The sequence below is a fragment of the Mobula hypostoma genome, chromosome 4 (assembly GCF_963921235.1).
Source record: "Mobula hypostoma chromosome 4, sMobHyp1.1, whole genome shotgun sequence".
NCBI lineage: Eukaryota > Metazoa > Chordata > Chondrichthyes > Myliobatiformes > Myliobatidae > Mobula > Mobula hypostoma.
The window spans coordinates 52,858,520-52,876,533 of NC_086100.1; the positions used below are offsets into that span (position 1 = coordinate 52,858,520).

The 18,014-nt window shown below is 40.2% G+C and overlaps 1 protein-coding gene across 4 annotated transcripts in view; it reads right to left on the reverse strand.

Moving 5' to 3' along the window:
* Window positions 1–5,892: 5,892 nt before the first annotated feature.
* ect2 (epithelial cell transforming 2) overlaps window positions 5,893–18,014 on the reverse strand; it is a 69,027-nt gene continuing 56,905 nt past the window's right edge. Inside the window, exons 22-24 of one of the 4 annotated variants that reach the window (XM_063045785.1) lie at window positions 11,058–11,207; window positions 9,221–9,386; window positions 5,893–7,333 (exon numbers count right to left, since the gene is read on the reverse strand). In XM_063045785.1, the coding sequence (XP_062901855.1) occupies window positions 7,290–7,333; window positions 9,221–9,386; window positions 11,058–11,207 (360 nt within the window). In that variant the 3' untranslated portion in view covers window positions 5,893–7,289. The remainder of the gene's footprint in view (window positions 7,334–9,220; window positions 9,387–11,057; window positions 11,208–18,014) is intronic. The other 3 variants (XM_063045784.1, XM_063045787.1, XM_063045786.1) reach the window with 3 other exon arrangements.

The window sequence follows — 18,014 nt, forward strand, 5'->3', positions numbered from 1 at the left end:
AGTCAAAAAACATGACCCTCACAGTTCTCGCTGGCTTGTCCAGGTGGGCGTATATGCGGTTCAGTAGTAAGACCATGGCATCCTCAACTCCTAGTCAGGGCTGGTAGGCGAACTGGAGGGGATCTAAGTGTGGCCTGACCATAGGCCAGAGCAGCTCCAGAACAAGTCTCTCCAGGGTCTTCATGATGTGGGAGGTCAATGCCACCGGTCTGTAGTCATTGAGGCCGCTGGGGCGCGGCGTCTTCGGCACAGGGACGAGGCAGGACGTCTTCCACAGTACAGGAATCCTCCGGAGCCCAGGCTCAGGTTGAATACATGGCGAAGTACTCCACATAGCTGAGGGGCACAGGCTTTGAGCACCCTGGTACTGACACCATCCAGTCCTGCAGCCTTGCTTGGGTTGAGATGTTTCAGATGCCTTCTCACCTTTTCAGCTGTGAAGCCCACCGTGGTGGTTTCGTGTGGGGAAGGAGTATAGTCAGGAGAGCAGGGTGGGGGACTGTGAGGAGGGGTAGGAGGGGAGAGTGGAATATGTGTTGGTTGGGGGCTGACAACAGATGGCTCATGTGGGGGATGGGCAGGGGCCACACTGTCAAATCTGTTAAAGAACAGGTTAAGTTCATTGGCCCTGTCCACACTGCCTTCAGCTCCTCTGTTGCTAGTTTGCCGGAACCCAGTGATGGTCCTCATCCCCCTCCAGACCTCTCTCATGTTGTTCTGCTGGAGTTTCCACTCAAGCTTCCTCCTGTACCTGTCTTTAGCCTCCCTGTTCCTGGCTTTCAGGTCACTCTGTATTGCCCTCAGCTCCTCCCTATTTCCACCTCTAAACGCCCTCTTTTTAGCATTCAGGATGTCCTTAATGTTCTTTGTCACCCATGCCTTGTTATTTGAATAACAAAGGACAGTTCTTGTCGGAACATTGCAGTCCACACAGAAGTTGATGTAATCAGTGATGCACTCTGTGAGCCCATCAATATCCTCTCCATGTGGCTCACAGAGTGCCTGCCAGTCTGTCACCTCAAAACAACCCTGGAGCGCCTCATAAGCCTCCTCCGACCATTTCCTCACTGTCCTCGAGGTTGCAGGTTTACTCTTCACCAGAGGCACGTAGCAGGGTTTTAGATGCACCAGGTTGTGATCTGACCTTCCCAGTGGGGGAGGGGAGAGGAGCGGTATGCATCCATAACGTTAGTGTACATCAAATCCAGAGTCCTCTCCCCTCTGGTTGTACAGCTCACATACTGCTTGAAGTTGGGCAGTGTTCTAGCCATGGTAACCTGGTTGAAGTCACCCGAGATGGTAATGAGGGCACTCGGGTGCTGGGTTTGTAATCTGGCTATGACGGTGTAAATGATGTTACACGCCGACGTCGGGTTGGCAGAGGGAGGGATGTACACAACAACCACAATAGCATGTGAGATTTCCCTTGGCAAATAATATGGCTGGAGTCCAACAGCAAAAAGTTCAATATCTGGGTTACAGACACGTTCCTTGATTGTAATATGCCCAGGATTGCACCATCTGTTATTTACCAGAACCGCCAACCCCCCTCCTTTACGCTTACCGCTCTCCGTGCAATTCCGGTCAGCTCGAACAGTCTGGAAGCCCTCTATGGAAACGCTTTAATCGGGTATGTCCTCGTCCTCGTGTAGCCACATCTCAGTAAAACACATGACACTGCTCTCCTGAATTGTTCTCTGACTTCTGACAAGCGCAGTCAGTTCGTCCATTTTATTCCCCAGCGATCTCACATTTCCCATGATTAGAGAGGGGAGACACGGCTTATAATTTCTCTTCTCTCAAAGCCTCTGTTGTCTCGACCTGGCCTCTTCCCTTGCCTTTTTGATCCCTCTCTGCATTTTCCTCCAGTTATTTCAGCCGGTATGTCCGGGGCTCTGTTCGCTAAACCGGCGGGTAGGAGCGTAATCAATTGGTCTCTGGAATAAACAATGCGGCCATCCTGCTGCCACGCTAACGAGGCGTGTCCGAATGAAAGAAACTAATTCCAGTGCTAAAAAAACAAGTAAAACTCTCTCCACCAGCATGTTAGAGAGGGTGCAGCTTCAACGTGTTACCATGAGAGAAAAAAATACACAAATAACTAAGTTAAAAAGTTTAAAAGTCAGAAACTGCGGAGCAACTGTAACCGGCTGCATGCACGACCGGCACGTCCCCTAATCGAGGGGAAGACAGCCGTCGGCCTGGCCAAACTTAAGAAATCTTGTTTGGGTGGATGCTGTGTGATGTGTTCCCTGTTACAAATCAGTACCACAAAATAACAAACAGTACACAATATGCAATGAAAAAGTGGGATAACATTAGTTACCCTCCAATCTGCAGGAACTGATTCTGAATCTATAGAACATTGGAAAATGGTTACCAATGTGTCCACGATTTCTAGAGCCACCTGCTTAAGTACCCTGGGATGCAGACCATCAAGCGCTGGGGATTTATCACCCTTCAGTCACATCAGTTTATCTAACACCATTTTCTGCCTAATGCAAATTTCCTTCAGTTCCTCCGTTATTCTAGGTCCTCTGGCCACTATTACATCTAGGAGATTGTTTGTGTCTTCCCTAGTGGAAAGAGATCTGTTCAGCTCATCTGCCATTTCCTTATTCCCCATAATAATTTCACCTGTTTCTGTCTTCAAGGGCCCAACTTTGGTCTTAACTAATTTTTTCCTCTTCACATACCTCAAGAAGTTTTTACTATCCTCCTTTATATTCTTGGCTAGTTTACCTTCGTACCTCATCTTTTTCCCCCGTATTGCCTTTTAAGGAGTAACAGAAGATAACTAAAAAGTCTCCCAATCCTCTGGCTTCCCGCTCGTCCTTGCTATGTTATACTTTCTCTCTTTTATTTTTATACTGTCCTTGACTTCCCTTGTCATCCACGGTCCCCTCCTTACTCCCCTTAGAATCTTTCTTCTTCTTTGGAATGAACTGATCCTGCACCTTCTGTATTATTCCCAGAAATACCTGCCATTGTTGTTCCACTGTCATCCCTGCTAGGGTATCTTTCCAGTCAACTCTGGCCAGCTCCTCCCTCATGGGTCCACAGTCCCCTTTGTTCAGCTGTAATACTGACACTTCCGATTTTCCCTTCTCCCTCTCAAATTGTAGATTAAAATTTATCATATTATGGTCACTACCTCCTAATGGCTCCTTTACCTTGAGTTCCCGTATCAAATCTGGCTCATTACACAACACTAAATCCAGAATTGCCTTCTCTTTGCCTATCCTGCTTGTAATTTCCTCAAAAAATTGCAGTAGGTTTGTCAGACAGGAGTTTTCTTTCAGGAAACCATGCTGGCTTTGGCTTATCTTGTCATGTGCCTCCAGGTACTCCGTAATCTCATCCCTAACAATCGATTCCAACAACTTCTCAATGACTGATATCAGGCTAACAGATCTATTGTTTCCTTTCTGCTGCCTCCCACCCTTCTTAAATAGCAGAGTAACATTTGCAATTTTCCAGTCATCTGGTACAATGCCAGAATCTATCCATTCTTGGAAGTTCATTGTTAATGCCTCCATAGTCTCTCCAGCTACTTCCTTCAGAACCTGAGGGCGCACTCCATCATGTCCAGGAGATTTATCCATTTGCACTACACATACTTCACTTCACTGACACTCTTGAATGGCCAGTATACACTGTGAAGACTGATGCAAAATATGCATTCAGCTCCTCTGCCATCTCTATGTCTCTCATTGCAGTATTGCCAGTGTCATTTTCTACTGGTCCTATAACCTATCCTCGACTCTCTTTTACCCTTTATACACTTAAAAAAGCTTTCAGTATCTTCTTTGATATTAGTTGCCAGCTTCCTTTCATAATTCATCTTTTCCTTCTTAATGACCTTCTCAGTTTCCTCCTGCAAGTCTTTAAAAGCTTCCCAATCCTCTATCTTCCCACTAGCTTTGGCTTCCTTGTATGCCCTCTCTTTTGCTTTTACTTTGGCTCTGACTTCACTTGTCAGCCAGGGTAATGTCCTTCTTCCATTCAAAAATTTCTTCTTATTTGGAATATATCAGTTGCACTTCGTTATCTTTCACAGAAACTCCAGCCATTGCTGCTCTGCTATCCTCCCTGCTAGTGTCTCTTTGCAGTCATCTTTGGCCAGTTCCCCTTTCATGCTACTGTAATTTCCTTTATTCCACTGAAATACTGACACATTGGATTTTAGTTTCTGATTTTCAAATTTCAAAGTGAACTCAATCATATTGTGGCCTTTGACAAACTTAAGTCTCTGACCAGGACATCTCAGATTATCAAGAGGCTGACTTGACATAAAGGGTTCAAAATCTGTATCAGTATTCTTTTCCATTCCTGGCTTATGCATCATGGCATCTTCGTTTGCCTCCTCTGGACTCCATGTCTCTGCTGTCTTCGGTACTGGAAGACTATGATCGTGTAGCATAGGTCTCATGGCTGAAGGGCGATTGGGATATTCAATGAATTTCTTGTTTTAGCAGAGAAACCAGACACACTGGTCAGACAGAATTAGCAGTTTGTCACATGATCCTTCTGCTCTCACCATATCATCAGGACAGCGAACAGCATTGACTTCAGGGTACCTCTGAGCCAAGCTCTAAGGTTGACAGCAGGTGTTGCACAACAAATGTGAGACTAGGCTTCGTCTTGGTCACCATTTTTACACCCGACGTACAACTCAGGCTTTTTTAATAAAAGGAGTCATGCTTCATCTTTAAGATTTAACTTTTTACTTGCCACAAATATAACAGAAAATATTGCAGCCATTGCAATACTGGTGAGTCATATTGCTATTGCAAATACTCCTGAAAATACAATTACTCTATTATAATGAGTACAAAGAATACACTATGTACATGGTGCATGCAGATCGACATGATCACAAAGCGATATACCTGTAAACACAATGCATAGAAGTGTGTGTGTGTGTGTATGTGTGGGTGTGTGTGTGAGTGATGCTTTTATAGCTTTTCCAATACCTGTCTTGCCATGCAACATCCACTCTGTCCAAGCACACTTGGACAAGATAGAAAGGTTTTGAGCTTACATTGTGGGCAACATTTTAGTTGACTTTTAATTATGAATTTAAATAATAAATATAGGTGATTTCAAAAAATGATAGGTGATGGAGAAATTTCATGATCAGCAGCCCAAAATACACTCAAAAGTATTCATGAAGCAAAATATTTGTTGTCCAGTGGTATGAGTATATTTAAAGGAGAACTTCATAAGTTCTTGATTAGTAAGGGTGTCAAAGATTAGAGAGAAGGCAGGAAAATGGGGCTGAAAGCAAAAATAAATCGGCCATGAAGATTTTGGTTCTTGGAATGGGCTAAATCCTCTCTATGATTTATCTTCTTATGATTAATGTTACACAACTTAAATTCTAATTACATTTATCCACCGTCATTCCCTTCTCTTAAAATTGAATTTCTCCCTAGTAATTGTGGAATTCAATTTCATAGTCCTCTTTCTAAAGGAGGTTTCCCTGTTCTGTTATGGATTAACACTGTCATTACACAACCAATATTGCTCCAATAAAATGCCAATACTCATTTCCCTGGCTCTATATAATCAACAACTTCTGGCATCTAAACATGTACAGCTAAACAGAAATCTAGAAGATGCTAGAAAATCTATCTTTCCCAAAAATATGCCTTTGGACTTGCATCATTGATACAACTAATAATCATATTGATAATACTGACCAGAGCAGTTTATTTAATTAAAAAATGACTTGCAATGTCCTTTAAGCAAAGGATTTACATTTCCAAAAAAAGTATTTCATTTAAACATGTGTTTTCTAGAATTACAAGTTTCATGTGCCTATTACACAAACTGAGTGGCAATGATTGAGCAAATATATATCCTCTTCTTCTATCCCTTACTTTTCTTAAAAAGTTAAATTTTAATCCAAACATAACGTTGCTTCCTGAACTTAGACCAATGAGTCAGTCATGTTGATGGGTTGAATCCAGAATTTGAATGCTAAATCTGAGATTCAAGATGATCAACCTCATTAATAATTCATGATTTAACAAGTTTTTTTTTCCAAAAACAATTTTATTTGCATCTATCATGTTTAAATGAAACTATACAGTCCAAAAGTTATCTACATAAAAATTCAATATATCCTTCATTTAGCAGCTTTGATTATTTTGCACTATACTTAAGAAACAGTCCATGTTGACACAATAAACAAGACAGATATCCTCCTGACCCAAGGGGGGAAAAAGTATCAGTACAAAGGAAAATGCCCACAGTGAGCAATACTTCATATGGATATGTATTTAATGATATATTCAAGGCAGAGTACATCCACATATACAAAAACACCATAGCACTGTTAATAGGTCATTGTTGAACAATGCAATATGATTGTTTACAAGAATTGCAGTTTAGTTTTTTAAAAAAATAGGACATCTAGGAAAGGTACAATTATAGCCTAGGAATTGTCCATTAGCTAAATAATTACAAAAAAAAATCATAACCTCAGTTTAGCTTAGCTTTAGGAAACCCAAATGATTGTCTTTTAAAATTGCTGAAGACTACTGTTTTAGTATTAGCCAAAATAAGAACATGTTGTTAATTCTCTTTCACATTAAATTTGAAATATTCCAGTTCAATGAACAAAATTATTTTGCAAGCTTTATAGCATTAAAATCTGCTGTTTAGGATGAAAACATTGAGGTTCAGTTTTAAAAAAAAAATGCTGTGTCCTAGAAAAATTGGATTTCAATTAATTGCCCAGCAATCACAGAGAATGCAAGTTAGGAAACTGAGGGGATCAGGTTCAATGCTCAATTTTCATCCTTTCCAATGGAAATCATACTGATCAGTTTTTCATCCAATCCTTCTGCTTACTACCCTGCAAGTTGGATTAAAATAGCTTCTCTTCTCCGAACAGGAGCATGTCAGTTTAATTCAGTGTATAAAAACACTTATACATTTTGTTAAAAAGGCAACCAAAGCCAAGTAATAAATAATAAACATACAAAAATGTACAAACTGCAATAGGAAAACAGCAATCAAATCCTTCAATTAGTGTTCAGCCAAATAAACAACTGTCCAGATTCACTGTAAATAAAGTTCAAGAAAAAAATCCATAGAATTATTAGTCCATCTTCCTTTAACACCATGTAACCTTTGCATTTACTTCCAAGTTCCATTTGATACTGTATCATTTCAAAGATTTTGCAACAGATTAAAAATCTATTTCCTTGATTTATCCACCAAAATTCAAATTCTATATCAGATGAGTTGTGGACCGACTGAATGTATGGTACCTTTTTTCAAACATTGCTGGAAGACTCACCAATGAAGGTGACTGCATGGCCTGGATAAAAGAAAAAAAAGTTGGCTCACATTTCTCTAATATCATAACTCGAAGGTCATATTGGGCTCGCTCCCTTCCTTCAACCCACTCCCTCTCGAGCAACAACATTAACTCCCGTAATATTTAACATGCAATTTTCTATCATATTTTACATGGTAAAATTATTTGCTGAAACCATATTCCCCCCAAATCATGGGATCTCAAATACTTCTTCCACAACTCCAGAGTTACTTGTACCACACCAGTTAGATATCAATTCCACACTGTGATCCTACTATGCAGGACTTACTTTAAAATCAATACCAAATTTCCAAAATATTAATTTTGATCAGGTCATCTTGTCCGATAAACAGTTTAGTTTTATGTAGTATGATCTGGATAATTAATCATGTATGGCATTAGTTTTTGAAAATTTAATTCCTCTGGATTTCTTTCATGGTAAAATAATATTAGTGGTTCTTCTCAAATATTATGTGCATTTCATTTTCCAGAAATGCATTCAGCAGACTGATCACCACAATGCACAACTGGATTATATTAAAATATTGCTATTGCTGTTTTGATTGCATTGTATAGCATTCAATTTTCTTTTTGTCTATTACAATGATAGAGTTTTAGATTTATTCTACATTTTTTCTGTTTCTGTTTTGGCAATATGAACCACCTGTTACACTACAAGTATTTTGACTATTGCAAATATTATTCTATAGTCACATATGATCATATATAAACAATCATATGATAGCTTATATAAAAACAAAGTGAACAGCCTTCACAAACAACTTTATTTTGGCTATTTGTCACTTTTCAGTCCTCTGAAGGCAGAATAATAATCTAATCTCACATATAGTTTTAACCAACTGTTAACTAGGAGCATGGTAATGAGTAATATTTTGGAATTGATCACCCCTGAGGAGAGTTTTCAGTGTTTTGTTAAAAAATGACAATATTTTGTGCGTAGCCCATCCTGCTTCATTGGAAAGTACCCGAACTGAGTATCTACCCAAAATTCAAAAACAGAAAACAGTGCAAAGCTTTGATTTTTATATATACAAATAAGTTATAGACAACCAAGGGTTTTAATAAGAACCTATCATTTAAAACTGACATGATTGATCTAAATGAAGGTGTTGTATTGCAAGTATACCTCAAGATATATACTGTACCAAACAAAAAAAAGTCTCTGAATAAAGTCTAGTTGGGTTACTATTGCTGAGTATTCATTAATTTTGTCCAAGGGAGCATTAAGGAAGTGAGTGTCACACATGCAGAAATTCCAAAAATCAAATTTTAAAAAATTCCAGAATAAGCAGCTTCGCAGAGCCAAAAGGTGCAAAAACCAAATTCTACTCAAAAATAAATCAGACCAAATTGAAACAAAGGCAAACTTTCCTAACCAAGATGGATATTCAAAGAGATTAAGACCTTTACTAAAAAGCATTAAAACATTCAATAACAAAGACATTTAGATCAAGTATTTTACCTCCTGCAGCATATATTCTAATAATAGTTCTGCAGTTACAAAATTATGTTGAAAACTGAATACAGTTCAATTAACACCAAGAATGTATTATAAAGATTGTTTCTGTCAGCCCAAAATTCCCAATACCAAAAGTGAAATGTTAGTAACTGTGATAAAATTTCTTCCTGCTCACATTAACAGAGCTCAAACTTGGAACCTCTGTCAACTTGAACCCAACAATTCCCAATTCACAGAGAGTAAACACAAATAGAAAGAAGGGAAAAAAGGTATTGGTAGCACATTAAACACCAAGTTCATATATTAAAAAACACAAGCACCAAATTGTTCATCAATAACTTTAATGCTGAAGGTAACAAAATTGGTGCATGAGGTTAATAAAACATTAAAACTACAGTTAGACTCACTGTCCACAAGATGAATATGGGGTTGACTTGGTGAGTGTGGATGTAGAATATTTCGAGGTCTGAGGCCAACACGTGCACTATCCAGGGAGTTAGAGCGTTGAACAGTTACATTGTTTGCTGACATCACTGAGTCATTCACACCAAGTGTGGATGAAGAACGAGAAATCTAGATATAGGAAGACCACTAAATTACTGCAAGAGGGTAAGACAGGCAAAAAGGTGCGCTTTTCAAAAAAATATAGGTGCTCCAAATTGGGGGGGGGGGGAAGAGAGGAAATAATCACACAAGGGAATAAGTGCTTGGCCAATATATCCGTAGTATATTCCACCCTAAAGGATCTTTCAAATTTTCTACATGAAAAATTTAATCTGATTGCTCACACTGACAACTACTATTACCAGGAACTATGGCTGTGGAACTTTTCAGTATAATGCAGACATCCCACCCTGCAAAAACTGATTTCAGGGAGGTAGCACCGCCAATTTGCGGGAGACCTCCGGGGGAGGTGGGATGTCTGCAATAGAGCAGCTCCTTGGCAGCTAGCCAGTTAATTTAAATAATGTTAGCTATGCTAATGAACGAATGACACCTGTTAAACTCACCTCAACATGTCTTTTACAGTCTTAACACACCATGGGCAATAGAAAAGTCACTGTTGCAAACAGTGCAGCGAGCAACAGTCATTATTTTTGACCCCTATTAGGCAGGGGTACACCTTAGTGTAGTCTGGGGTGACGTACGTTTTATATTCTTTTTTTTGGAACACTCTGCCATGGTGCGCTCTCTCTCTCTCTCGTGGTCTCTCGCTCGTGTGCTCTCTCGCTTGCTTGTTCTCGCGCTCTTTCTCGCTTACTTGCTCTTGCTCGCTCTCAAAAAAATTGATTTCCGTGACATTGTATATAATTTGCGGGCATCAGGGAGCCACTATTCAGATGCAGGAGACTCCTGAAACTTTCGGGAGAGGTGGGATGTCTGATAATACAACGAGAGTATATAAGCTAGGGAACACAATGCATTGAAGGAGGCAAATGATTATTGTTGAAAGCCAAGTATTTATCATGCATTACTTAGGTGACCACTGATTTACAGTAACTAAATGTTAATCTATTGTCATTGTATGGTAGTCTGGTTCAGGGACCAAATTTAATTTGACATTTGACAATTACGTCAGAAAACTGACTGCAGTTGTAATTTGTTGGCAGTATAGTATAGTAATAACAGCTGGTGGATGGGATAAGAGAAGAACAATAGAAGGGTAATGTTGGGTTCACAGCAAGTGCAAACCTTACACTCTCCAGCAAAAGCTGCTGAAAATAAAGTTTGATCCAAGAATAGAGTCAAAATTACTACTGCTCTTGTCTAGTAGATTTAAAATACTACTTGAACTGATATATAGGCATATGTAAAAGATGCAAATTAATAACATAATTAAAAATACTAGAAGAATGCAACTGAATTAAATACAGATTAGTTTTACTTCAAAAACAACATGGCATTGCTGTATGGAAAAGATGCCTACTCACACATGATTTACTCCTTCAAAGATTTATCAAAAATCATCCTTGGTTTAAAGAATTTTTAAACAAACTTACTAAAATTTCCACTAAAATACTAGTTTTAATGGATTTCAATTTTAATAGTTTTATTTATTCTTGAAATAAAGGCAAGAACACCTGCAGATGATAAGTGTAGAATCTGAAAGAAGTGAAACTCATTTGTATTAATTTGAGCAACTGCCTGTTAATTAAAACAGCTGAGAAAATAAAAACATGTTAAAACGCAAGAAAGTTGTTCAGAATCAGGACTCAAACTATAAAATTGGACCTTTGTGCTTACCGTTAATGATGTGGTACTGGTGCTTGCTAACCGACTACCCAAATGAGTTCTACTCCCTTTTGGACTCTTGGTATCTGGCGTACTGTGAGCCATTAGAGCTCGCTGCAAAACTCTCCTTGGTGTTTTAGTAAATGAGAATGCTCTTGTAACCTAGACAAAATAAGAAGATTTTACACTGTCCATATGGAAGCTTATATTTATATGCATTACTAAGGAAACACACAGAGCTGTATGGATAAACTTTGTGAACAGGAAAAGATAAAAGGACCAGCGATCAAGAACAGGAAGAGGAGAGAAACCACAAAAGGGCAGCTGAGCAAGGTGGAAATAAGACCACAGACCATAACACATAGGATCAAAATTAGGTCTTTTAGCCCACTGAGCCTACTCTGCCATTTCATCATGGTCAATTTATTTTCCCTCTCAATCCCATTCTCCTGCCTTCTCCTCAAACTTTGACACTCTTCCTAATTAAGAACTCATCAACCTCCACTTTAAATATACCCAATGACTTGGCTTCCACAGGTACTTGTGGCAATGAACTCCAGATTCAACATTCGCGGAGCTGAAGAAATGCCTTTTCATCTCTGCTCTAAAGGTACGTCCTTCTATTGTGAAACTGTGCCTTCCGGTCCTACTCTCCCACTGGAATATGCTCTCGATGTCCACTCTATCTAGGCCTTTTAACATTTCACAAACAAGAGAAAATCTGCAGATGCTGGAAATCCAAGCAACACCAACACACACAGTGCTGGAGGAACTCAGCAGGACAGGTAGTATCTATGGGGAAAAAAATACAGCTGACATTTTGGGTCGAAACCCTTCAGCAGTCCTGAAATGTTGACTGTACCTTCCCCAACCCATAGATGCTGCCTGGCCTGTTGAGTTCTTCCAGCAAGTTGTGTGTGTTGCCTTTTAATATTTGGCAGTTTTTGATGAGATTCTTCCCTTATGTTTCTAAACTCCAGCCAGTACAGGCCTAGAGCAATCACACACTCCTCACACATCAAACCCTTTCATTCCCAGAATCATTCACATAAACCACTGAACCCTCTCCAATGCCAGCATATCCTAAACTTCAATACACTGCTCATAATACATCAAATATAGTCTAACCGATGCCTTGTAAAGCCTCAGCATTACATGTTCGCTTTTATATTCTAGTCCTCTGGAAATGAATATTAACATTGCATTTATCAAGTCAATCTGCAAGTTAACCTTTAGGGAATCCTGCACCACGACTCACAAGTCCCTGAACAACCCAATTTCCCAATTCACTCGTTGATTAGAAAATTGCCCATGCCTTTATTACTTGTGTCAAAGAGCACAACCATACACCTATACAGGTGTCCCCTGCTTTTCGAACGTTTGCTTTATGAAACCTCACTGTTATGGAAGACCTAGATTAGTTACCTGTTTTCGCTAACAGGTATTTTCACTGTTACCAGAAAAAGCAGCGCGCGCCCCGAGCAGCCGCTCCTCCCCCGGATTCGGAACTGCATTCTCACCGGCATTGCTTAAACACGTGCCTGTGAGCAGTCGTTAGCAAGATAAATTCTAAGGTATCGGAAAAGCCTAAAAGAGCTCATAAGGGTGTTACACTTAGCATAGAACTAGACATAGTAAAGTGTTTCAATCGCGGTGAACATAGTAAGGACAAGCAACACACATCAAAGTTGCTGGTGAACGCAGCAGGCCAAGCAGCATCTATAGGAAGAGGCGCAGTCGACGTTTCAGGCCGAGATCTCGGCCTGAAACGTCGACTGCGCCTCTTCCTATAGATGCTGCTTGGCCTGCTGCGTTCACCAGCAACTTTGATGTGTGTTGCTTGAATTTCCAGCATCTGCAGAATTCCTGTTGTTTATAGTAAGGACAAAGTGAGTTTGACTTGTGGAAGTTGACGAAGATGATGTTGAAGAGGTTTTGGCATCCCATGACCAAGAACTGATAGATGAAGAGCTGATGCAATTGGAAGAGGAAAGGATAACAATCAAAACCGAATGCAGTAGTGAACGGACCGAAAGTGAAGTCGCCCAGGAACTGAACGTGAAGCAACTGCGTGAGATTTTCGCTGCAATGATAAAGTACGACTTCAATTTTGAAAGGGTACGTCGGCTTAGGGCATATTTGCAGGATGGTTTGAGTGCTTACAGAGAACTGTATGATAGAAAAATGCACGAGGCTAAGCAGTCAAGCATACTGTCGTTTTTCAAGCCTTCCACATCAGCCAAAGCAGGCGACCAACCTCGACGTTCGACATCGAGGCAGGCAGACATAGAAGAAGATGACCTGCCTGCCCTGATGGAAACAGACAGCGAGATGACAAGATTGCCGATTGCGTCGCCTCAGATCTGGGCCGACATTTACGTGCCGGGCAGCACCCAATTAATTAGCTTGTTTGTTTCAGCTTTTTCTTAAAGATGTGCTGGATGCGTCCCGGCTACTGCTGGACCGCTGTATTCTTCGCGGATCGGTATCGGTTCGCTACCTGCCGGGTGGGGGCCACTGCACCACCCCAACCTCCGACAACTCAGCCTAACACACCATCAATATGCTCGGCGCTGTCCCAATTCTGCTTAGTGATACTACACTGTACATACATTATTTCTACTTTATATCCGCTGTGTATTTTTATGTGTTATTTGGTATGATTTGGCAGCTTCATAGCTTGAAGGTTACTGGAGAGCGCTTGTGCCCTGTTTCTGCCGAGAGTGCTTGCGTGAGATTTTCGCTACGGTGAACAATGCAGCAATGATTGTGGAAAAGTACAAACCCCATTTCCAGAAAAGTTGGGATATTTTCCAAAATGCAATAAAAACAAAAATCTGTGATATCTTAATTCACGTGAACCTTTATTTAACTGACAAAAGTACAAAGAAAAGATTTTCAATAGTATTACTGACCAACTTAATTGTATTTTGTAAATATACACAAATTTAGAATTTGATGGCTGCAACACACTCAAAAGTTGGGACAGAGTTAAAATAAGATTGAAAAATGTACAGAATATTCAAGTAACACCGGTTTGGAAGACTCCACATTAAGCAGGGTAATTGGTAGCAGGTGAGGTATCATGACTGGGTACAGTATAAAAGTAGCATCCATCAAAGGCTCAGTCTTTGCAAGCAAGGATGGGTCGTGGCTCACCCCTTTGAGCCAAAATTCATGAGAGAATTGTTAGTTCAAAAAGAACATTTCTCAATGCAAGATTGCAGAGAACTTAGGTCTTTCAACATCTACAGTACATAATACTGTGAAAAGATTCAGAGAATTCAGAGACATCTCAGTACGTAAAGGGCAAGGTCGGAAACCACTGTTGAATGCGCGTGATCTTCGAGCCCTCAGGCGGCGCTGCCTAAGAAACCGTCATGCTACTGTGACAATTATAGCCACCTGGGCTCGGGAGTACTTCAGAAAACCATTGTCACTCAACGCTGTCTGTCGCTGCATCCAGAAATGCAACTTGAAACTGTATTACGCAAGGAGGAAGCCATACATCAACTCTATGCAGAAACACCGGCGAGTTCTCTGGGCCCGAGCTCATCTCAGATGGACCGAAAGACTGTGGAACTGTGTGCTGTGGTCAGATGATTCCACATTTTGGCTAGTTTTCAGAAAAATCGGGCGTCGAGTTCTCCGTGCCAAAGATGAAAATGACCATTCAGATTGTTATCAGCGAAAGGTGCAAAAGCCAGCATCTGTGATGGTATGGGGATGCATCAGTGCCCACGGCATGGGTGAGTTGCATGTATGTGAAGGTACCATTGACTCTGAGGCGTATATTCAGATTTTAAAGAGACATATGTTGCCATCAAGGCGACGTCTCTTCCCGGGACGTCCATGCTTATTTCAGCAGGACAATGCCAGACCACATTCTGCACGGGCTACAACAGCGTGGCTTTGTAGACACAAAGTGCGTGTGCCTGACTGGCCTGCTGCCAGTCCGGGTCTATCTCCTATTGAAAATGTATGGAGCATCATGAAGAGGAGAATCAGACAACGGAGACTATGGACTATTCAGCAGCTGAAGTCTGATATCAAGCAAGAATGGACAAAATTTCCAATTGCCAATCTACTACAATTAGTATCCTCAGTTCCAAAACGATTGAAAGTGTTATTAAAAAGAAAGGTGATGTAACACAATGGTAAACATGCCTCTGTCCCAACTTTTGTTTAGTGTGTTGCAGCCATCAAATTCTAAATTTGTGTATGTTTACAAAATACAATTAAGTTGGTCAGTAAAACTATTGAAAATCTTTTCTTTGTACTTTTGTCAGTTAAATAAAGGTTCACGTGAATTAAGATATCACAGATTTTTGTTTTTATTGCATTTTGGAAAATATCCCAACTTTTCTGGAAATGGGGTTTGTATTTCTACTTTATATAGGCTGTGTATTCATCATATCATTCCTGCTTTTACTATATGTTACTGTTATTTTAAAATTTATGTGTTATTTGGCATGATTCGGTAGGTTACTTTTTGGGTCTGTGAACGCTCACAAATTTTTCCCATATAAATAAATGGTAATTGCTTCTTTGCTTTACGACATTCCAGCTTACAAATCATTTCACAGGCACGCTCTACCTTCGGATGGCAGGGGAAACCTGTACTGTATTCTATCACGGACCCCTGCAGAACATCACTTGTCACCAGCAGCCAACCAGAAAAGGCTCCCACTCTTCGCCTTCTGCCAGTCAGCCAATGCTCTATCCATGCTGGTATCTTTTCTTTAATACCATGGGCTCTTACCATATTAATTAGCCTCACAGGCAGCATGAGGCTTTCCTGAAAATCCAAGTAAACAACATCCACCAATTTTCTTTTGTCTTACCTGCCTGTTATATCCTCACAGAATTTCAACGCATTTATTAGCCAAGATTTCCACTTAAGGAAACCATGCTGACTTCTACCTACTTTATCATGTGCCTCCAATCACCTGAAACCTCATCCCTAATAACAGAATCCAACATCTTCCTAACCACTATAGCCAGGCTAACTGGCATATAATTTTTTTTCTGCCTCTCCCTTCAGGAAGAGTGGAATTACATTTACAATATTCCAGACCTCTGGAACCATTCCAGAATCCCATGATACTTGGGGGAAAAAAAAATCACTAATTCCTCCACAATCTCTTCAGCTACCCCCATCAGAAACCTCCTTGTAGTCTATCTGGTCCTTTCAGATAACAAAGCACCTTCTCTTTAGGGTCTCGGCCTGAAACGTCGACTGCGCCTCTTCCTATAGATGCTACTTGGCCTGCTGCGTTCACCAGCAACTTTGATGTATGTTACCTTCTCTTTAGTATTGGCTTATACTTTCACTTCTGCTCCCCAACACACTTGAATTTCTGGCATGCTGTCAAGAATGACGCAAAATACTTATTCAGTTTGCCCACCATCTCTTTGTTCTCCATTACAACCTCTCCAGCATCATTTTCCAGTAGTTCAATGTCCATTCTCAATAGGTATATTCACTGTCAGAAAAATGTATACAATACACATCCCAAAATTCTTCTTCTTCACAAATATCCATGAAAACAAAGGAGTGCCCCAAAGAATGAGTGGCAGTTAAATGTTAGAACCCCAGAGCCCCCCAGTAAATAAAAATCATCGGCAACCCAAACCGAGCACTCAAGCATGCAGCAAAGCCTTGCCTCTCTTTTACTATAACTACTCATTTACTATTTCATTTTTTCTCTTTTTAAGTTACCCTTTGTTGGGTTTTAAAAGCATACTTCACACTAAATTTTGCTACACTGCATGATCTCTCTTTTGTGCTTTCTTTGACTTGCTTTGTCAGCCACAATTTGGCCAGCTCCCCTCTCATGCTTCTATACTCCACTGTAATACTGAAACATCGGACTTTAGCTTCTGCCTTTCAAACTGCAGGGTGAATTCTATCACATTAAGACCACTGTCTCCTCAGTGTTCCTTTACCTTAAACTCCATCATCATATATGGTTCATTACACAATATTCAATTCAGAAATGTCTTTTCTCTCATGGCCTCAACCACAAGCTGCCCTAAAAAGCCATCTTGTAGGCATTTTACAAATTCCTTTTCTTGAGATCCAGCACCAACCTGATTTTCACAATCTACCTGCACATTGACATCTCCCATGACTACCTCCTGTTGTAATCTGTACCCCACATCCTGATTATTGTTCAGAGGCTTGCATTTAATTTCCATCAGGGCCTTTTCACTCTTGCAGTTTCTTAACTCTACCACCATGGAGTCCACATCTTCTGATCACTTGTTTCTAAGGATTTGTGTTCATTTCTTTAAACCAACGAACTCACACATCTACTCGTCCTTGTATTATAATGTGTATTCTTGGATATTAAACTGCGAGCTGTAATTTTCTTTCAACCATGAGTCAGCGATGTCACACTTGCCAATGTCTGTTACAAGATTTTTACTGTATTTTGAATTCTTGTGCATTCAAATAAATACCTTCAAGTCCAGTATTCATCTTTCTCAATTTTATTTCCACATTGCCTGAAGTAAAATTCTTATCCATTTCTAAACTTTCCCTTATTCTTTATTCCAGACTTCAATTAGCACCCCTGCACTCTCCTTCCTTTTTACTTTATCCATACTTTCCAAGCTCTTGAACCTAACACCGTATTATTTAGTTTAAAGCCCTATTCACACATCTAGTTATGTAATTTGCCAGGATTCTGGTCCTAGCATGATTCGGGTGGAGTCGGTTCTACTGGAACAACTCCCTTCTTCCTCAATACTGGTGCTAATGTCCTACAAGCTGAAACCCACTTCTCCTACACCAATCTTTCAGCCACACATTTATCTCTCTGATTTTAGTAACCCTGTGCCAATTTCCACATGGCTTGAGTAACAATCCAAAGAAGGCACACACTCATCTTCCCCTCTGCCATCAGATTTCTAAATGAACATTGAACACTATCTCAACACTTGTTTAAAAATTTATTTCTGTTT